Raw genomic sequence first — 23,172 nt, 5'->3', positions numbered from 1 at the left:
ATGTATGTCATTCTGGGTGGGTGATCTCCCCTTTTTACATTGTCATGACAATTCACATAAGAATGGTGTCTGTCTTACTGTTGGGGTCAGAGCAGCACGTTCCTGTGATCAACATTAAACGGGTATTGCATAAAATACTATCATTTTTAAAAAGTGAAAAAAATCAAAAACAAACAACTTCCATTAACTCATTTTGGTCGGAGGCAACTAGCAGTATTGAACTGATAATGTTTCATTGTACATAAGACTATTGAATTGCATGTAAGTTCTTACAACATAAAAACATCCTCTCCAGTAAAGCAATTCTATAAAATTCTCACCAGTAAAGCAATTCTATAAAATTCTCTCCAGTAAAGCAATTCTATAAAATTCTCTCCAGTAAAGCAATTCTAAAACATCCTCTCCAGTAAAGCAATTCTGAAACATCCTCTCCCTGAGTGACAAACGTATGCTATGATCATTTTCCAAACTGTGACCGTAGAGTTGGGGATAATTGTTGATTCTCTTTTACTTAACCCTTCCAAGGCTTTGTTTCGTCTTAATCCTTATTGACTTTTAGAAAGAAAATCACCATAATTCATATAATTAGTCAAAACATCTCTCTAGAAAACAAATCTCTCTCGAAAAAAAATCTCTGAAAAAATATTTAAATTAGAAAAGAAATCGTCGAAGAAATATTGAAATGAAAGAAGGTATGAAGTTAAGAAAAGTGATCATACACATTCAGGATACGGACCATATCGTTTTTAATATCCCTACATTGACCACATAGAGATTAAATCTTCGAGGAGAATGACTACTACCAGTGACGAAATTAAAACTAGGAGTCTGTTATACAAATAACTTTTTAAAAAAAATTGTGTGATCTTTTGTACATCGACACAAGACCCCGAATAATGTAAAGACCCCGAATTATCTGAGATAACGCAAACTTCTTCTGCAAGAAGTCCGACAGTCTTTATCTGGAATTTAAAGTAAAATATTGATATCTAGCGTTAATCCCCAGCTAGAGGTTGATATACGCTTCACACGGGATATTGATTTGAAAGGCAACAAAGAAATTAAAAGCGTACTTGAAAATGATCAGTCAATATTAGAACTGATAGGTGGATTGTTATGGAACATTTCAGTTGTGAATTTTCCCCTCTTGTATCAAGTTAAAATCAATAGCAGATTCTCTTCCTCGGAGCATGGTCCGCAAACATATGTAATCACATAAGCTAGGGCTAATGTTTAACTCTCAAATAATCGCAAACATGTCTTCAACAAATATCCCTTGCACGTCACTCCGGAGGCATTTTAAGGGAACTACGATTATTTCATATAATTTATGCAATTGGATTAAATAAAAAACCCTGAGTTGCAGTTTGTGTCACTAAATTCAAATATTACTGCATTCGATCAATTTTTCACTTCTGAAAATGATTATGAAAAAAAAAAACATGTAAAAATCAACCTTTAGAGTGCCTCACGTAGATATCAGAAACATAGTATTGATTTGAAGAACGGTAGGTTCCTTTTCAATATTTCTGATATTAGCTCACTTACAATGACAAGTGCGCGGATAGGTGTGAGGAATCCTTGGTCGTTCATGGTATTGCAAAGTCTCGTGCATTAGTTCCAGTTCCGCCATGACGTCCGTTTTAACAGCGGAAAAGCAGAACGTTCATAGCTTACAGGCTCCGTCCGTCCGGATTCCACACACAACGGGATCTTCTTCGGGAGCTGGAAAACACAATGCTCAGGTTTCTCCCAGTGGGTCTCCGTCAGTGAGGAAAAAAACCTCTACTGCTACCGGGAATAATATCGTCGTGAAACCGATTCCAGTCTTATCTGTGTCGTCGTTTTACGAATTGTCTGCCAACATGCCGAATGGGAAAATGGATCATTTTGATAAGCATCACGGGAGAGTGACCCTTGTGGTCAACATGGCCTCTTGTGATAAAAATACTAAGCATGAATTAACGCAGGTAATTTCATTTTCCAATAATTAATCAAATTTGATTTATACTGGATTAAGGCAAAATAGGCTTATATTTAACAGAATAGTTCTACGCTGGCTAAAAATACAGCATCTGGATACGGTGTAACTATACATAAATACTTATCATTGTCAATAAGTAAAATACTAAATCTTTTGTTTAAAATGATATAATATATGCAAATTTTAAGAAGGATTTTTGTTTTCTCGTATTTAATCTCCTGTGGTACTGTTTTTTAAAAATTGAAATAATGCTTTTTCTTCAGTTGAATGACTTGATGACGGCGTATGGACCAAAAGGTCTGCTAATTATGGCTTTTCCTTGCAATCAATTCGGAAAACTGGAACCTTTAAATAACGCTGAAATCCCTTTATTCTTACAAAATGTGAGACCAGGAGTTAAATTTGAACCGAAGTTTATTATCTATTCCAAAGTTGATATTAACGGAAGTCAAACTCACCCGATATATGAATACCTTAAGGTTAAACAACCATTGCCGCAAGATGACGACGGGCAAATCGCCCGAGAATTAAACGAGATCAGCTGGCAGCCCGTATGTAGAAGTGACGTCAGTTGGAATTATGAGAAGTTTCTGGTTTCACATGACGGACAACCATTAAAGCGATACAGTCATAGGACGTCGGCGGAAATAATCAAGAAAGACATTGAGTCGGCCTTAAGACGTATTCCTAAAGTCACGAGAGAGGCGCTTCAGTTGCATCACTGACAGGAAATTTTATAAAACGCCCACCAACATTTGTTAAAATTCTCATTTAAATATGAGGGCATTAGTTATTGGTTTTTAATACCATTGTTTGCATCAAATTGTTCTAGATTACGTTATTTTAAGATATTAAAAATTAATTCAATGTTGACTTATTGCTCATCCTGAAAATAGTAAACTGTTTGATAGACTTAATGTAAAGTAAAGATATAAAGTTGACTTACGAGAGGTGACTCCCAACGATCACGCAACAACGTAACCAAAGGATGAGCTATTATAAAGAACATACTTCGCCTCCCGGCAACTAATGGTTTAAGTTCAGACTCGGGCAATGTTTTCATACCTTACTGTACAAAGAAAATTAGTCAAAATATACACTGGCTTGATTTCAGAACAATTTAGGAGAGAGAGAGAGAGAGAGAGAGAGAGAGAGAGAGAGAGAGAGATATTTTATTCTGAATTTGTTTTATTTCTCCATTCTATTCAATGAGAACTATTTCATACAAAAGACGCCTGAAATTTAGAATATTTAAAATGATGCTTAATCGATCTGGCCGTTTCGTACTTGTACATACAATTTTATTTGTTGTAAACATCTTGACAATACAGTATGTTAAAACACCCAAAATTATGCTTTTCCTGAACACAACTTTTCAAAATCCCTACTGATAATTGTGCTTTAGGGTATCAAAATGTATCACTTTTGACGAGTCTTGAGAATTAGTTTTAGCTGCCTAGATGATGGAATGTTCTAATGTCCAGCCTCGTCCATTACTCTCAGATAACGGTTACGTAACGGTTACCAGGCTGCGGTTACGTAACGGTTACCAGGCTGTGGTTATGCAACGGTATTCAGGCTGCGGTTACGTAACAGTTAGCAGACTACAGTTACGTAACGGTTAGCAGATGCGGTTATGTGACGATTACCAGGCTAAGGTAAAGTAACGGTTAGCAGACTGTGGTTATGTAACGGTTAACAGACTGCGGTTACGAAACGGTTACCAGGATACGGTTATGTAACGGTTACCAGGCTGTGGTTACGTGACGGTTAGCAGATGCGGTTATGTAACGGTTACCAGGCTGTGGTTACGTAACGGTTAGCAGGCTGCGGTTAAGTAACGGTTAGCAGACTGTGGTTATGTAACGGTTAGCAGACTGCGGTTACGAAACGGTTACCAGGCTGCGGTTATGTAACGGTTACCAGGCTGTGGTTACGTAACGGTTAGCAGGCTGCGGTTACATAACGGTTAGCAGGCTATGGTTATGTAACGGTTACCAGGCTGCGGTTACGTAACGGTTACCAGGCTGCGGTTATGTAACGGTTAGCAGACTGCGGCTATGTAACGGTTACCATACTGCGGTTATGTATCGGTTAACAGGCTGCGGTTGTGTAACGGTTAACAGGCTGCGGTTATGTAACGGTTAACAGGCTGCGGTTATGTAACGGTTAACAGGCTGCAGTTAAGTAACGATTAGCAGATGCGGTTATGTAACGGTTAACAGGCTGCGGTTACGTAACGGTTAGCAGGCTGTGGTTACGTAACGGTTACCAGGCTGCGGTTACGTAACGGTTACCAGACTGCGGTTACGTAACGGTTACCAGGCTGCGGTTAAGTAACGGTTAACAGGCTGCGGTTACGTAACGGTTACCAGACTGCGGTTACGTAACGGTTAACAGGCTGCGGTTAAGTAACGATTAGCAGATGCGGTTATGTATCGGTAAGCAGGCTGACTAACATGCCTACTTCAACAAAGAAAGTTTTTGGAATCTGTGCATAAGTTTCTGGTTCGCATGGAGCTTTGATCTTCGGTAGTATTTTTGTACACAAGGGCAGTAGCAAACTATTTCAGGAATTGTTTTATATCAAACTTGTGAGACGGAGATACAAGAATACATTGATATAAAACCTCAACCGTACGCCGAAAAAAACTGTGCCGTATACCGAAGGTTTTATACATGTAAAGGCGGATCTGTAGCTCTCTGGTCTATCCCTCTATCTTCCACCAATTAGGTTCAGGGGATAGTGGGTTCGATTCTTACCCCGTTCTGTATTCGCCTGGAATGGAAATAAGATGTTTACTTAAACACACCTTTAAAATATTTGTTAAAAGACAGTCGCGTAATGAAGATCGAACACGGAGAAAGATCATTAGAAAAATCTTTATTCAGTACCAAGGTGGTGATATTCTGAAATTTTATATAATAATGCTCACGTAGTATTGGTGTATTTTTATAAAGAACAATTTGGCATTGTTTAGAATCCAAACCTGTAACACAAAGATTAGAAATGTCAGCATTTGTACATGTATATACCTTCAGGAATTTTAAAAGAAAATACTAATATGCAATAACAGCCAATGAACTTTGACACTTTCATAAATCATGAATGTGGGTCATAATACAACACGTCCACAATAATTGACAATTAGATGTAAAAATCATAGGCAAACGGAGCCATGGAAGTTCTCCCTAGTAATTAAACTCCTTAAATTACAATCTGTCGTGTTTCAAAAAATGTAATATGGAACATTTGATTCACGTGTTAGATATTGTCTAAATATTTCTATCTTCCTTAATGATAAGTACCAGGGTCAGCGAAGCGACTTAGTCATCACTTTGACGGCGACGGACGTCGTTCTCATCGCGTCTTGTTGTCTGAATCACTTTGGTAATCATGCGCGTGTCAAAGGTCAAGTAGAAATAAACCTCGAGTGTTTCAGCGTTAGCTTTTGTAAGTAGTGAAATCATATGTCATTATTATAAATAGCTCAACACCTGATAAACGACATGATTTTTCTCTCTCAAGGAAATGTATGGAGAGAAACATGGCAGAATTCTGCTTTTGTTAGAAATATTTCGTCAAGAGGCAAAGTGACCTGGAAAGAATACATCACAACTTTACAACTTGAAATTATTGCTTAACACATCAAAGAAATTATGATGTTATGTTTTAGACAATCCTCCAGTAATTAGTGGTGTTATTAATCACGAGGCAATTAGCCTTTTAATGGCCCCCGTACAAACTGTGGTCTACAGTGTTGACGAGGGTTTCGATCATCTAACATCAAATTATGCAGATGTTAACACCTTATGCTGCTGCATGAAATCCACAGACTATTTATTACGCAGATTTTGAATATAACACTGAATTAAGATATTCCTTACGGTAAGTAGAAATGAATATTGTATTTTTCTGCAACTCCGTGAATGGTTTCAACGGTTTGAATTAAAATTATTGAGTTTGAAAAACCGCATTAAAAGAATAATACCAATCTCAAACTTATTTGATATTATTGATCGCCCAACCGCTAAATGTAATTCAATCTTCATTTTTCCTTAAATGAAATTTAATTTTCATTTTAATGAAATACAGGCAGATTAATTCATTGTTTAAATTGAAAAAAAAATCTATATAAATATAAAAGACATGCAGAAATGCGAATACCAAATCATTTATGATTCTAATTTCATGTTTGAAACAAAATTGTAAATTGTAATTTCAAATTATGCAATTTCAAAGAATCAAATGAGACATCTTTGGCATAACTTGTGAAATTATTTCAGCCATTAAGGACCATAGTATTAATTATATATCCTATAGTTAGATCCTTAATGAACTAAGGTCAATCCGACAAACAGTATATATGCCATTACTCGTCTCTAAATCCAGAATATCAAATCTATTTAGACACTGGAACTTAAACAGAGAAAGAAAAAAATTAAGTAAATCACATGTGTATGTTGCGTAAAATTTTATTTTTATGTTATAAATTAGCGGTGTAATTTAATTTTATTTTGTAAATTAAAGACTTAATCAAGACGCCATTCCTGACAAAAATAGGTACAGAATCAGACATGTTATTTTTAAATCAATGCAGAATAATACTTGCAAGTATGATACTGATAATACTATAAAACTATAAATGTGATACGTATGGAAAGTCATTGCTCTTGCTTAAATACAAAGTAATCAAGCACACCTCATTGCAAAAATAGATAGGTAAATAGAATATAGGTAAAAACTGGGATCCAGTATGGCATTGCCCTTGCTGAAATACAAAGTAATCAAGCACGTCTCAAGGCCAAAAAAATAAAATAAAAAATAAAAATACTGTGATAAATAAAAATTGGGATCTAATATGTCACGTGCCGTCCTCTGTAGATAGACAGTGCTTGTTTTTCAATGCTCATTAAAAAAAAAAACAAAAAAAAAAACAAAAAAACAAAAATCCTTTAAAACCTTTTCAAAGAAAAGAACTACTCATCCCAACTTCCCAAAAACCATAAAACTGTATTGTTTTCAAACCACATTTTAAAGATACATGTATAGGGAAAGACAACCTGCTTTGAAGCTGACAATTTTGATTCGTTTTTATTTTTTAAAGAATTGCTTTCACCATAAAAAAAAATGAAAAAGCAAATATATGGTGCAGAACACATGAAAACAATTTTGTTTGGCTTTTATGATGCAAAAACGGAGCGAAATGTATCAACGCTTACTCTGTCCTTCTGTTTTATTCAGTACTGCGCCCACTAATTAACACACACTGTTGATGGCAGGTAAATAAGTACTTCTAAGCATCACAGACCTTTATTCGACATTAAATATTGTTGGAATAACTAATGAGCTTTAGATTACACTCTGTAATTAACAGGGTTATTTATCAGTGTGTAAAAACGTAAATCAAATTTAAGTATGTACTGCAACCGTTCAGATTTGTCGATTTTTCCTTTTTTGAAATAAACCTCAAATTATGCAGATTTCTTGAAGATGGTATAAATGCCTTGAGAAATGATAACTTCAATCAGAGAACCTGCTACTGATGGGTGCGCTGTTGAGTGTTAATTTGTAATGCTTGGATGATAGGATTTTAAAACATTTTTCTTGTAGACAGACTTTCAGACAGAATGTGGTATATCTTCCATTTGAGCGTGATTTTTACCATTCTCCTTTGTGGCGTGTCAGCAGCACCAAAGAAGAAAGTTGTACCAAAGGGAGACATTTGTTTGGATAAATGTGATTCTAGGAAATTGCTTTGCTACAATGACTGCAAATTTCCAGTTGCCAAAAACAGGACTATCTTGTTCAATTGTTTTCGTCGCTGCAAAAGAAATCACAAGCGCTGCACCCTGGAATGCGTCGACGAAGGAGGTACGGTATCTAAGGCAAAAAATAAAAATGGTGGCGGTACCGAAATTGAGGCTGAACGTAAAAATAAAACAAGATCTGATCGAAAACAGAAAACCCGGAAAAACAAAAGTAAAAAGCGGCGAAAGGAAAAGAACAGAGAAGAACCAGAAAATAACACAGAAATCAAATACACTGAACCTTGGTGGATGGGAGAAAATAGTGCCCTGGGTTGGCTTTTAGACCTGATGGAGTTGTGATCGTGCTGATGTGGTGCCTGTCTTGTCTTATGTGTTGACAAATTTCATTTTGTATCCATAGTGTTAATGATCAGGGTGTCAAAATATCGTTTTATGCATGCCTTCACTATTATAGCAGTTTTAGAATAAAATTTGAAAATATTTGGTCTTCATGATATTTCTTCACCATATCCCTTCAAAATTAATTTTAATAGAAAACACGATTTTTGAAAGCAATAATGAAATAATGTGCTGTATTGTTGACGTTTTGTGAGCCGCTGACGTACGCACTATATTCTCGGTATGCATGTATGTTTATCTATATCTGCCTACAATATCTGCAAAGCTTTTGTGTCTTATATCGATTTTATACAATATTGTCGAGCGTTATTTAGGTCTTTCTAAAATTATCTAGGTCTTCTTAAAACTACGGAATTTCAAATTCATTGTAGTGCACCGTGTAAACAAATGTTAACATCGTAAAGAAAGATGCCCTAATGACATCACGTGATCACCTGTCATGTCAATTTCAAGCTCGTGTGAATAAGTGGTGTGTTCTTGTCTTACACAAAACAACCTTAAGGTATTAGATGCACTGTTTTGATAAATAGATCGTTTGAATCATGTAGAAATGAAACAAGAAGTTACGATCTCTCATTATATAAAAAACGTATAGAAGTATACACTTTGACATTTCTAACAAAAGACATCAGAGATGGAGAAGTAAAGATAACGAATAGTGATCAATTTCTTAAATCTATAAAGAATACAAAATTAAGAGAAGGGCAAGCACGGATTCCTGGACACACCAGAGATGGGATCAGGAACCTAGGAGGAGAAAGCTTACCCTGTTGACCGGTTACACCCGCCGTGAGTTTTCTATCTTGATAAGGAAAACGGAGTACTGCGTAGTCAAAATCAGTACGTAATGAATAGCCACGTGAACCACGTCAGACAGTATTTGACTCCGTGATAGATGCATGTATAATGATACTGTCTATACACTTTAAATACATATGGTTAATTTTACATATTTACTTCCAGCTTTTTTTATGGGCCCGTATTACGGAACCGAATATGCTCTACCCCAAACACAATTTTATCCGGGACAGGAACTCGAGCTGGAAGGACTGTTTCCATTTAACTGAGGCTGCAATAGAGACACAGCGACTTCAGCAATAGCATTTTTATTTTTATTTCTGATGGACTTTGTCAACATGTATGACGTAATCCGAAAGGTGCTTTAAGTAATAAACATGAAGCAGAGATCGTGTTTTTGTGTAATACTTGTAATTAAGAAATGATTTTCAGTTTTTGAAATTATGAGGGGCATGAATTACGATGTTTCATGGCGACAATCTTAATGAAGCGCTTTAGTCGGCGTGAGGCGTTGCAGTTCATACGCTCATGCATTCTCAAAAAATTCATTTCTTTTCTTTACATTCTACTTTCATTTCGTTTATTTACATTCTAATAATCAATTATTTCAAATGGTAAAAATATTAAGGCAAAAACATGGGAAATATAGATTTTGTTAAATGAATGGGTGGAGAATAAAAACAAAAGCCTGTATTATTTCCTGCATTTTGTCTTTCCATATTGATCAGCAAACGTCCACGTGGTAGACCACGTTACCCATTCACATAACACTGCCGATCAGAAAGATAAAACTCGGGTAGAATTGGTAAGAACATCGTCTCCATTCGGAGTATTTGGGCGAGGTTCGCGACGATGCGGTGAGAGGCGATTGAGTAAGACCATTACCCTCTCCAAACAACCATCAGAAGTAACCTTATGTACGAAAGCCTGTCATGATCATTTCAAACAAAAGAAAATGTTTTCAAAGGTGCAGTATTGCGAGTCAAAGGCGTAAAAACGCAAAATAAAGGTGCTCAAAGGAAAAGGCGCAATAACGCGGATCTATAAGGCGTAATGACACGAGAAAAGTATTAACTCCTTGCTCCACCCGATTCTACGTGCCTGCTTCATAGAAATAAGAGAAAATGATAGGAATATCCTAGCTTCTCTTAAGGATACCCCGCCAACCTTTCAGTGGCGATTCCAGAAATCCCCCCCCCCTTTTTTTTTTTTTTTTTTTTTTTTTTTTTTTTTTACAAATAAATCGTCAAGTGTAAATATGTAACAAACAATTCCAAATGACGGACAAAGAAGTCACGATTATCTGAATAGACCTGTAGATGTAGTAAATCGTTGTACAATAAAATATCTAAGAATAAGAATATCTGTAAGATAGGTGGGACAGGGCAGGGCCACGGAAAAAGAATGTGTTTATCTTTAAAAGTATTCGAACACAACAACCTTCGATGAGGTGGAAGGACCAGTCACCAATTTTACAACAACATAAATCTTGCTACTAAAAAAAACATTCTGTGTCTGTCCTATACTCTGAGTGTAACGATGTCCCGAGTAAGAATAAAGTTCCAACTCAGTATGTATAGTAATACTATTCAGAAATACAGTGTGTATACTTAGAGTATTGAGAAATACAGTGTATACACTTAAAGTATTCAGAAATGCAGCATGTACAGTGTATACTTATATTTTCACTCATTCAGAAATAATATTGAAAGATTATTACAGTGTTTTAAAATCTCTATCTTAAAGGTAAGAATTTTTGTGAAAAGGGTCGCAGACTATTTAGATTTAGATAGAAGAGAACGGTAGTGAATACATTTTCATTGCATAATCCCTAGATATGCAACTGACGATTATTTTAGGAGGGTATCGTTCGATGTAATTTCAAGTTAATTACCGAGTGTTAATTCTTAGTATGTAGAAGACATAATATAACATTGGGTCAAATGCTGTCTGACGTGTTTCATACCGATTGTTAAGCCGTTCTTGGCACACTGATTTGACTGCGGATAACTCCGTTTACCTAATCAGGATATGGGGCTCACGGCGGGTGTGACCGGTCAACAGGGGATGCTTACTCCTCCTAGGCACCTGATCCCACCTCTGGTGTGTCCAGGGGTCTGTGTTTGCCCAACTATCTATTTTGTATTGCTTGTAGGAGTTATGAGATTGATCACTGTTCGTTATCTTCACCTTGCATGTATGGGATACGCAATACAAATGTATAAACTACCGTTTTCTTATCTGATGATACAGCTAGAAAGTATCTCTTATCTTAGTCTGCGGTCCTTTACAGAAACAGATGCCCATGACGTCGTCTGCGCCTCAGTTGACAATGGTTTTCCCGAGGTGAAAATTTTCAATGTTACCATCAACTATTTCTATAATGAGTACATATTATGTAAAATGAGATAAAAACAAAGAAAGTTACATATTCAACACTATCACATAATATTCAACTTACACTGTTTATGTACTCATAATTCATATTATTACGCCTTTCTTTAGTGTATTATTACGCCATTCTATAGTGTATTATTACGCCTTTCTTCAGTGTATTATTACGCCCTCTTTAGTGTATTACTGCGCCTTTCTTTAGTGTATTATTGCGCCTTTCTTTAGTGTATTATTACGTCATTCTTTAGTGTATTATTACGCCTTTCTTTAGTGTATTACTGCGCCTTTCTTTAGTGTATTATTGTGCCTTTCTTTAGTGTATTATTACGCCATTCTTTAGTGTATTATTACGTCTTCTTTAGTGTATTACTGCGCCTTTCTTTAGTGTATTATTACGCCTTTCTTTAGTGTATTATTACGCCTTTCTTTAGTGTATTATTACACCATTCTCTAGTGTATTATTACGCCTTCTTTAGTGTATTATTACGCCTTTCTTTAGTGTATTATTACGCCATTCTTTAGTGTATTACTGCGCCTTTCTTTAGTGTATTATTGTGCCTTTCTTTAGTGTATTATTACGCCATTCTTTAGTGTATTATTACGCATTCTTTAGTGTATTACTGCGCCTTTCTTTTGCGTTAACGTCTTCGATTTGCGTTTTAATGCCTTTTTGTCGCGTTATGAAGGCTTTAATTTGCATTATGCCTTTACATGTATTTTACGCTATTATATATATGACTTTTATTCACGTTATTACGTCCCTGTTTTGCGTTTTTACGCCTTCCTTTGGCGTTATAACGCCTTTGATTTGCCTTAGTACGCTTTTAGAAAAATACTTTTTTGGTCTATTGAGTAATAGGATTTTGTACTGAAGTCCTTAGACAGTATCAAGAGAAAATTTTGAAAGTCTGTTTTGAAATTCCAGTAATACAGATGTTTGGAAAGGTTTTTATTATTTTTTTGTGTGTGCACATACTGGTACATCAGATATACATTAATATTATATCCAGAGAAAAAAAAAAGAAAAAAAAAAGAAACAAAGCATATAAGCTGAAAGTATGTGGGATTTGAGAGAAAGAAAGAAAGAAAGAGAGAGAGAGAGAGAGAGAGAGAGAGAGAGAGAGAGAGAGAGAGAGAGAGAGCTCAAAGAAGTTAAGAAAACAGAAGGTTCTATCGTTTCCACTGGGCATCAAACTTTTCCTTTTTACCATTTTTATTCGAAATAAATTTTTGAGTTTCATAAAAAAAAATTCATTTGTGATATTACAGCACTCACACTCAAGGACTTCTCAGTGCATCTTGCTGTGTACACATAGTGTGTTTGGGAGGTTTTAGTGTTGTTATTTTCTTCTCTAAGGTCAGTGAACTGGGAAGTGATGTCTGTCCATGATGAAGTTACATGACATGAAGGGTCATGTTTACAGCTCGCTCTCTGACAAACACAATGTATCAATATTTCATTTTATGATAAAGAGAATCGTGTTTACTAAGGGTCGTGTTTATACAGCTTGCTCTCTGACAAACACAATGTATCAATAGTTCATTTTTTTTTTAGATAAAGAGAATCATGTTTCCTAGGGATGACTCTGATGTTCTTCAGATTTACACGTAATGCAAATAGTAAAAATGTCTGTTTTCATAACAATGTTTTCAAGATGATTTAAAAATCACGTTCATCATAGACAGCACACTACCGTTACTAATTCCACGGCGTTCGCAAACTTCACATGTATTGTTGTAAACGTTTAGAATCAGTTTTACGATTAGGACATGTAGGAGTTACGGCTGGCGGTCAACAGGGGGCGATCGCTCGTCTTATGTATCTGATCCCACCTCTGGTGTTTCCAGGGCTCTATGTAAACTAGCCTTTCTCTTGATTTTGTAACTTTTATGGGATTTATGACACTTCTCATTGTTCGTTATCTCCTCTTGTTCATTAACTATCTTAACAAAGTTATATATTGGGTGACAGGTACAATTCACTTTCATCTTAGAAATTGTGTTTACTTTATCCTTGAAAACATGGATACACATGACAAGTATTAGAGAAAAGCAATGCACATCACGCATTCCCAGCTACAGAACTGCTGCCCCGAGCTTAATGAATCACATGATAGTACTATGATATACATCTGCTGGTCTTGTGACAAAAAACTCAAAGAATTTCGATTTTGAACCGTATTTGACACAACCAGTTGTGTTATTTATGCTGACCACAAAGATCAAAATCTACGCATTAATCTTGTTATCCCCCACTTTCAGGACAGCTAAGATCACCGTCTATTTTTATTCACACGGAGATTTCCTCAGACAGAAAATCATACTTTTCGAAAGTCTTTCAAGGACAAGGTGACAAAACCCATTTTTCAAACTTTGTTGATTTGTGAGGCAATCATGAAAATATAATTTGACGTTTGTTGCCTTTTGGGGGAGACAGAAAATCTTTCTTATACATTGAAAATATATGATTTTCTTTTTTAAAAATGCATAAGTCATGGAAAAGAGAAAACATTTTATTATATATCAAGATACAAGAAATATGTCAAAAGTCAGGTATAGATATAAATTTATTAATTTGTTTTAAAAATGAGGTCACTAATGGACAACCATGCACATGCCTTCACTGTTTTTATATGGAAGAACCAGTGCTTCAAGACATGCAAGAAATGTACCACAGCTTCAAAGAAAGACAACTCGCGTTGTTCTCATACTTTGTCTTCAAATAGGAAAATCAATTTTTCGAATTTGGAGCGTTCTAGGTGTATCCATGTTAGTTTACGCAATATCTAGTGTTAACTATCAATGACTGCAAGAGTAAATTAAAACTAATATTCTCAGAATTTTATAATTTACTAATCGCCTACCCATCAGATTTACATGTCACTTAAACATAATGTATCATATAATAAACATGATGTATCATATACTAAACATGATGTATCATATAATAAACATGATGTATCATATAATAAACATAACATGCTATAGAATAAACATAACACGTCATTTGATAAATATATCATATCATAAACATGGCATATCATGTAATGTGGATTTCTAAAAACAATCCTATAGAACTTTTAAGTTAATTTGAAATTACAAAAAATTTCCCAAAACAAAAACATTAAAAACAACAAATGACTTTTCGACACTTTACATAACAATTCCTCACAATAAATCAAAGACTAGGCTTTCTGACATCATACATGTACATAGCGCCTCTTCAATGAAAATGGAAAAAGGAAATATCCATATCTTATGATCAATCATCCAAAACCTTACTTTGTTAAATACCACTCTGATTCTACACACAAGTACTATGAAGTTGATATCAATCAGATGCTGGAGTTCCCCATTGACAATATTTTCGTAGTCTTTGGTAAAAACCAAGTGTTCCAACAATCGGTTGGAATTCTCATGGGCACGAATTGTGCTACTTTATTGGCTGACCTGTTTTTATATTCTAACGGAGCAGAATTTATTCAAAACACTCTACACTAGGAGAAAAGATATCTTGCTATGGCAATCAATATGGTTTAGATATATCGACGACGTTTTAACAATGATTGTTTTCATTTATATGTATCCAAGTGAACTCGAAATAAAGGACATATTGAACATAGGTGTCCAGGGCAAGCTATCAACTCAATCGACAAACAGTATTACGTCAGCTTCTCCAAATAAAAGACACCACAGAGTTGTCCACTTCTGCTTCATACTTAGATATTTTATTGAAAATAGATATTAACGGCAAATTAACAACTCAATTTAATGACAAACGTGATGATTTCAGCTTCTCCATCAACACCTTCCCATATTTATGTAGAAATATTCCATTATCACCTATGTATGTTGTTTATGTATTTCATTTGATTCTATATGCAAAAGCTTATTCTGCGTATGATAAGTTTTTCACCGAGGTAGGCTACTGACAAATGAGTTGATGTGATGAAGATGTTTCAACCACCTCGTTTGAAACAAGCTTTTCGTAAATTTTATGGTCGTTATAACAATCTAATTTAGTACTACAATCTATCATTAGGTCAAATGCTGTCTGACGCGTTTCATATCAATTGTTAGACCATTCAACTGATTTGACCACGGATTACTGTGTTCACTATACCTGACTGAGACACACGGCTCACGGCGGGTGTGATCGGTGAACTGGGGCTACTTACTCCTCCTAGACACCTGATCCCACCTCTGGTGTCTTCACCATAGATAACGCAGATATTGTCAATGAGGAACTACAGCATCTATTTTATTTTAATTTCATAATACTTATGCGTAGAATCAGAGTGGTGTTGAACAAAGCAATTTTTTGAATGACTTATCACATGATATGAATATTTCCGTGTTTCGTTTTAATTGAAAAAGCAGCTGTCTATGATTTCAAATACCTAACTTTTAATTTATCGTGAGGAAGTATTGAAATGTCATATGTTTATCATCAAAGTATTACATTTATACACCACTATCATAATCATACATACTCCCCATAATTCAAAATGCAGCATAATGTTAAACACGCCATTCTTTACTATGTTTTTCAGACATTTTAAAAAATAATGTATTTAAATCGCATATTCGTACGCCTTAAACTTATTTCAGATAAAAGGTTTTATTTAGTTGTCAGTACATCCCCCGTCTGATGAGTGCATAATGCTAAAAAGTAGATACCTTTTGTGATAAAACAATTAGTATAAAATGCATCAGCACCTCTGTCCATTTAATGCTTTTAAAATAATTATAAAATGTACTTCAGTTCGTCAAGTGTTTCAAATGTGTCTTGAGGTAGTGATCTATCATAAAAGTCCTTTTAATACTTTTCAAAAGATCCGTGCATTTGATATGTACGCCAATTTATCATTACAACCTCTTTATCTATTTTGTAAAACCAAGAGTATCCACACATGTACATACATTTCTCATAAGAGCAAAAATATATCTTTGCCCAAAGGCGGATCCAGCATTAGTATGTGGATTAGATCGTTATAACGACCTTAGAATTTATAAAATGCTGGCTTTAAAGGCGACTGTAAAACTGCTGTAGCATCAACGTATCCGTCAGTAGCTTGCCTCGTTTTTACAATTATAGTACGAAAACATGGCTCTTTTCCGAAAGTTATCGGAAATTCCATTCTGCATTTTAGCTGTTACAATCGCGACAGAGAAAAGCCCTTGATGTTACTGTAAGTCATGAAGTTAGACGGTTCTGGGAACAAAACAATGACGGCCAGATGTGTCATGCACTAGGAACAAACGACTACAGTGTAGGAGAGAAACTCCAGTAGATATAGGACCAGTAGTCAAGAACTCTAGTATAGATCTAGATGAGCATTACAGCTCACTCATTTCACTCACGAATCTTTAATTTAAAGACATTCTCAATAGAGGACTCAAATATAGATTATCATTCGACAGAAATACATCTTTTTGCTGATACAACGCTTGCCTTACCTATCATATGAAAAGGTGAAAATAGCGAAAAGTGATCAAACTCATAATTCCTAAAAATACAAAATTAAGAGTTAGACAAACACAAAGTCATAAACATCCCAGAGGTAGGATCAGGTGCCTAGGAGGAATAAACATTCCCTGTCGACCGTGAACCCTATATCCTGATCAGGTAAACGGAGTAAGCCGTAGTCAAAATCAGTTTCTAAGAACAGATGTATTGGTTACTGTTATGATATTGACATTAAACCGAGGCAGGCTACTGCCAAACAAGTTGATGATGCATGGATCTTCAAAAGTCTCGTTTAAAGTAAGCATTTCGTAATTTTATGCTCGTTATAACGATTTAGTTTGCCAATACAACCTGTCATTGGGTCAAATGCTGTCTGACGTTGATCATACCTATTGTCAGACCGTTCTAGGCACACTGATTCTGACTACGGATTACTCCATTTATCTGATCAAAATATAGGGCTCACGACGGGTTTCATCGGTCAATAGGGGTGCTTACACGTACTTCTCTAGGCACCTGATCCCACCCTTTGTATATCCAGGGGTCCGTTTGTGCCCAACTTTCTGTTTTGTATTCCATATAGGAGTCATGATAGTGATCACGTTCGTTATCATTACCTTTTCATATGAGAACAGAAAACAAATGCAATCACCAATAGGAGATGTAAGACGCAGAATCTATTTTGTTATTTTTTTATTTTTTTGGCAATGCCATAATCAAACAACAACGATTTTAATACATTATGAATACACAGAGTTTTATCTTTGACTAACAACTACATAATAAATGGACGCTAATAACAATATCACCGAGCCAAAAAGATTAGCCACCAGCAATACTAAGCTACATCATCAAAAAATTGTTTTAAATGGCACGTGAAGCTGGTTATTGGCAGTGTTATTATTACAGACAGGGTCAACGGACACCGTCATGCATTCAACCCTCTCCGCCTCACATTCGACAGCACAGGCCTTCATTTCTGTTGGGTTGTTCGGATAGTCCACTCGGCACTCGTGTTCACAAGGCAGCCATTCTGACAAACAATTCATGAGGCACATAGGGGGCGTCTTTGCTGGGACGACAGCAGTGTACACTAAACACAGGCACAAAGAGGCAGCAAGGATTACTGGTACGTGCTTCTCCTGAAATACAGAGTAAAATAAACAGATACAGAGAAAAGGTTCTCAGAATCGTGCGTGCTCAGATACAGAGGCAAAAGTACGCCGAAACCTAGCGTGCCCAGATACAGAGACGTAAAGAAACGTAGTGTACTCACATACAGAGACAAAAGTACGCAGAAACGTAGCGTGCTCATATATAGAGAAAAAAGTACGCAGAAAACAATCGTGCTCAGATACAGAGAAAAAAGTACGTAGAAAACTAGCCTGCTCAGATACAGAGACAAAAGTTAGCAGAAAACAAGCATGCTCAGATACAGAGACAAAAGTACTCAGAAAACAATCGTGAACACAATAAGAAAACATGCGCGCTCAGATAAAGAGAGAAAATATTCCGAAAACAAGCGTGCTCAGATACAGAGAGAAAATACTCCGAAAACAAGCGTGCTCAGATATAGAGAAAGATGCACTCAGAAAACTAAGATGCTAAAAATGAGAAAATGTACTCAGAAGAAAATGCTCAGGTCATTTTTTGTTATGTTATCAACTGCAAGGTTACATTTGGAATCCTAAACTCCCAGGCCATAATGTGTATCATTTCACACATTGATTTTATCAAATAATATCGATTTGAAAGGGTGTATTTTGTAAACTAATAGATTTATTTTTAGTGCAGTCAATTTTCATTAACCAGAAAGTATATCGGCAATCAAAATATTTCACATCTTAGTAAGATTTCTTAAGAAATCTAAATTTCATTTAAAAACAATATCTTATTTCGCTAGAGTAATACAATTTATTCAGATTTTAATTAGACTAAGGTAAAGAATAATTTTCATTTTTACTTATGTTTTAACTTCGTTTATATTTAATAGTAAAAAAGAAAAAGAAAAAAAAGAAGAAATGGACAGTTAAATTCTTGACTTTCATATAAATATTTTATAAATAAAGAAAATATAGTAAGTATGTTAGACATTCTTTAAAGTTGTTTTTCTCTGATTTGAGAAAACAGTGAATACTTACCATCTTGTCTGATGTCCAATTGCAACAATCAAAGTGCTGCGGTATCTCGACATTTTTATACAGAATCATCCATTTACATAAACCCCGTCCGGCGGATAGTATTATAATTAGGTTCAACTGCCGTGCTGCATGACACATATGTCATGCAAAACAAAGATCCATCACTAATTAAAACTAGTACGCCATAAATATAATTTAATTTTGATAATGAACGACATACACTTTCAGGAATACCAATCGCGTTCATTGCAGACTCTATCAGTAAGTTAATATTCTGGTAACGAAGTACCATACTGGAATCTTTCCAATAAAAAAGCAGCTTGAAATTGGTTTGCTGCTTGTATTGTAAGAGTGTAAGTAAATCAAAAACTTTGAATGAATAGAACTGAAATAGAAAGAACGTGCAGGCGATTTTACATTAATTCGTATATTTTCTGCAATGAACATTTCAAGATGGAGAAAATGAACACTAAAACACTGACAGAGCATATGATGCACTCATGCTAATTAAAAATATTTGAATAATTTTCCATGCAATTTCATGTAAGTGCATTATTAATTGAATTTCTAAAGGAAGAGACTATAAACTAGCAAAATGATTAATAAAAGTTAAACTACCGAATACAACGGCGTACGCCAAAAATTCTAATTTGATTTTTAGACGCGACATTCGCTTTAGAAAGTAAATGTCGATTTGTGTTTTAGGTATAATTCTCTACGAATGCGAATTCCATGATTATTTTTGTGGGTTCATTCTGAGCATTCAAGACTGTGTATTTTGTCATAGATAGTTTGAATTCAAAATGTCAATCTGTGGATGATTTCACATGTACTATATATCTTATGTAACAATTACCTTTATATCTATTTACTCACAAAATTGTTAAACCTACCAAGCCACAGACCCTGAGGATAGACCTCCAAAGGTAGGTAAAATTCTTCTAATTTTTATAATGATCACGACGAGTATTTGAAATTAGAAAACACCTTATGCAATTTTTAAAAAAACAAACCACCACATTTATTTTTCCATAGGAAAATCAGCATTATAGAATTGTATATACATATGCATAATTGATAATAATTTACAAATATAAATTTAGTATATCGAGAGAGGTAGAATAATTCTGTTGAAATATGTATGCTTCGTGTTTAATGATTTATTGATACCAATATACGACTTGCTGACCTACCTTGAGAATTAATCATTTTTAATGGGAACATAGATTAGAATGATGAATTAAACAATCTGTATTCATGTGAATCTATCAATATATGCGTGAACTTTATAACGAATGGCACATTTGAAAGATAGCATATCCACTAAGAATGGTTAGAGTCTTTTATCGTAGAATGTTAAATTCACTGCTTGGTTAAGAAACTCGTATTTTCCGCAAACATTTTAAACATTCATGCGCGAACCCAGAGGTCGGTTTTTCAAAATATTCAGTTCAATCAAACTCTGATCAAATAATGCTACTGTATTATATTGTAAAACTTATACGGTACCAATTTTGATGCACCAGATACGGTTTTCGACAAATAATGTCTCTTCAGTGATGCTCAACCGAAATGTTTGAAATCCGAAATAACTATGAAGTTGTATAGCTAAATATAGCCAAAAACAGCGTGCCAAAAAAGTGGAGCCAAATTCGTCCAAGGATAAGAGCTATGCATGAGGGAGATTTTGAATTTCTAAATTTTATAACAGCAATTAAATATACATCCGTATTATATGGTATGAGTTGTGAGTGTCTTATAGTGAAGAAAATGTGAAGATAATGAACCGTGGTCAATCTCATAATTCCTCTAAAGAATATCATACTAGGAGTAGAACAAACACGCACCTCTAGACACATCAGAGGTGGAATCGGGTGTCTAAGAGGTGTAAGCATCCCCTATTGACCGGCCACACCCGCCATAAGCCATATGCTTTGATTAGATAAGCGGAGTAATCTGATGCACTACATTATCTGTTTATCGGGAGGCTATCATGTGTCCTTCTTGTGTTGTAATGTGTTGATTTGTTATCGTGTAAATGAATTAGAGTATTTGTCTCATAAATGATAATAATTACATGTATACAATGACATCAAAGTCTGACATAGCGAGTTTGTGCAAGCTCCCGTATCATTGGTTGATAGAGGTGAAGGTTAAGGACACAGACAGGGAGGCTATCACGAGACTGATGTCACGAAATGTGTCGAATAATCATTGAATTTTGTTACTGATAATCCACGCCCTGTCATTAGCGTAGCTGCATGTTTTATAATAAGTTTTTATAATGAGTGAATTCCGAAACCCAGATGATTTTGTATTCACTCAAGAACTTACTGGAAAAGACCCCAAACGTGAAATATTTTGTTTCAAAACACCAGTATTGGGTAATCTTAAGGCTAAGGTAATATCCAATTACATGTACTAGTATTACAATGACAAGGTCAATTATTCTTATTCTGTCGAGACAAATAACAGAAATTCCTACACTAAATATGGTTCCTCGCTTCTGCATATTTCTAAGCAGTTATCAAATGTTACATTGAAACATGCATACTTATATCTTTCGCTTGGTAGCATTGCATTTTAAATTCCACAGACACAGCCACGATTTGCTTAGATTTATCCTCTTCTACATACAGGGAAGTTTTTAGCTGAAAAAGAATACGTGTTTCATAACAATTATTAAGCCGTCATTTTAATCATGAAATAGTCCGCTTATCTGATCAGGATATTGGGCTCAGAGCGTGTATGGCAGGTCAACATGGGTGCTTATTCCTCCTAAACACCTGATCCCACCTTTCAAAGTCGTATATATATGGTCGTTGTAACGATATAGTTCGTCAATACAACCTATCATTGGGTCAAATTCTGACTCCATTTACCTGATTAGGATATAGGGCTCACGACGGGTGTGACCGGTCCACAGGGGATGCTTACTCCTCCTAGGCACCTGATCCCACTTCTGGTGTGTCCCGGGGTTCGTGTGTGCCCAACTATCTATTCTGTATTGCTTATAGGAGTTATGAGATAGATCACTGTTCGTTATCTTCACCTTTATATATATATATATATATATATATAGGTGTGACCGGTCAACAGCGGATGCTTACTCCTCCTAGGCACATCTGATGTTTCCAGGGCCCGTGTTTGTCCCACTGTTAATTTTGTATTCTTTATAGAAGTTATTTCAATCAGAACATTGAAGGTGATACAAGATAAATGATTTAAATAATTTAAAGCAGTATTCCACTTAATAACTGGATACTCCTTAATAAAGGGAAACTTTTTAATAGTATATATCATAGCTAACAACACCCGATCCTTATCTTCTTCTGGCCATCTAATGCGCATTTATGAATGGTAGTTTTATGTAGCATTTTTTGTTAGACTTACACTGTACGTAGTTTTATCAATTGCCACGGGTATAAAATTTTGTGGATTTCTTTCGTTGATACGGATGTAATTTCTTCCTTCCTGAGAAATGTTTATAAATCTTTAGTCGCTTGATTTCGTGGTTCGATACTACTATGAAAACAACACCAACTGGTGTTCAACAAATCCGATGAAACCAAAGCATGTGCCGTGATGATCTTAAATAGAAATAATGTTTTGGAAATTGCTTCTGTTTCACATAAAGTCAGGTCAAGAGTATCTCAAACTACCATGCATATAAATCACAAAGTACGACAAGGCGCACATAGAGTTATTTTTGGTATATAAAGACGACATCTGCATGGCTAAAATTAGACTATTAAACGTCGTGTCATATAAACTCAGTCACAAAGAGGTATGCGATTGTTTTACTCGTATTTAGTTCCTTGAAATAAAGATTCAGAACCAATCTTCATTCGTAACCAGATAATCAATGTTTTGTTTATTTTAAAAATGAACTCGAAATGACAAATTTCGTGATTTCTTCATTTTGTTAAATCATGGATATTTATTCAAATCGATATTAAGGCACTCTAAACCTTTTAAATACTTATATTTTACTACATTTTGAAGCTTTTAGGAATCAGTAGATGACTTTATTAAACACATGAAGCTATTTTGTTTGTTTTGTACTTGATAAGCAAACATGAAAATCTGAATATTACGAACAGTGATCAATCTCACACATGTAAGTCCAAAAAAAGGACACAAAATAAAGAGTAGGACAAAATCAGATCTTCTCTAACCGTTACATCTGATTTTAATTAGATTGACCCCTGGAC

At 35.1% G+C, this 23,172-nt stretch overlaps 3 protein-coding genes across 3 annotated transcripts; 2 read left to right on the top strand and 1 right to left on the bottom strand.

Annotated features, from left to right (window-relative positions):
- Positions 1 to 1,510: 1,510 nt before the first annotated feature.
- Positions 1,511 to 2,851, top strand: LOC125673882 (glutathione peroxidase 2-like). Its single transcript, XM_048910810.2, has 2 exons — positions 1,511 to 1,970; positions 2,248 to 2,851. Exons 1-2 carry the CDS (start codon positions 1,632 to 1,634, stop codon positions 2,707 to 2,709), a joined length of 801 nt encoding a protein of 266 aa, XP_048766767.1. The 5' UTR covers positions 1,511 to 1,631; the 3' UTR covers positions 2,710 to 2,851.
- A 4,659-nt stretch (positions 2,852 to 7,510) lies between these two features.
- On the top strand, positions 7,511 to 8,236 carry LOC125673890 (uncharacterized). Its single transcript, XM_048910819.2, has one exon. It carries the CDS (start codon positions 7,616 to 7,618, stop codon positions 8,093 to 8,095), a length of 480 nt encoding a protein of 159 aa, XP_048766776.2. The 5' UTR covers positions 7,511 to 7,615; the 3' UTR covers positions 8,096 to 8,236.
- A 9,258-nt stretch (positions 8,237 to 17,494) lies between these two features.
- LOC125673898 (uncharacterized) lies at positions 17,495 to 19,057 on the bottom strand. The gene is made up of 2 exons (XM_048910828.2): positions 18,959 to 19,057; positions 17,495 to 17,959 (listed from the first exon to the last, which is right to left on the bottom strand). Exons 1-2 carry the CDS (start codon positions 19,025 to 19,027, stop codon positions 17,669 to 17,671), a joined length of 360 nt encoding a protein of 119 aa, XP_048766785.1. The 5' UTR covers positions 19,028 to 19,057; the 3' UTR covers positions 17,495 to 17,668.
- Positions 19,058 to 23,172: the final 4,115 nt, after the last annotated feature.

Source organism: Ostrea edulis, chromosome 3 (assembly GCF_947568905.1).
Source record: "Ostrea edulis chromosome 3, xbOstEdul1.1, whole genome shotgun sequence".
Taxonomy (NCBI): Eukaryota; Metazoa; Mollusca; class Bivalvia; order Ostreida; family Ostreidae; genus Ostrea; species Ostrea edulis.
Note: the sequence above shows the minus strand (reverse complement) of the source record. Positions and strands in the feature narration are given on the sequence as shown.

Coding starts and splice junctions, on each gene's coding strand:
- LOC125673882 (XM_048910810.2), top strand. CDS start 1,632: ATGACGTCCGTTTTAACAGCGGAAAAGCAGAACGTTCATAGCTTACAG. Junction 1,971..2,247: donor CTAAGCATGAATTAACGCAG/GTAATTTCATTT, acceptor CTTTTTCTTCAG/TTGAATGACTTGATGACGGC.
- LOC125673890 (XM_048910819.2), top strand. CDS start 7,616: ATGTGGTATATCTTCCATTTGAGCGTGATTTTTACCATTCTCCTTTGT.
- LOC125673898 (XM_048910828.2), bottom strand. CDS start 19,027: ATGATTCTGTATAAAAATGTCGAGATACCGCAGCACTTTGATTGTTGC. Junction 17,960..18,958: donor ATTGGACATCAGACAAGATG/GTAAGTATTCAC, acceptor TCTGTATTTCAG/GAGAAGCACGTACCAGTAAT.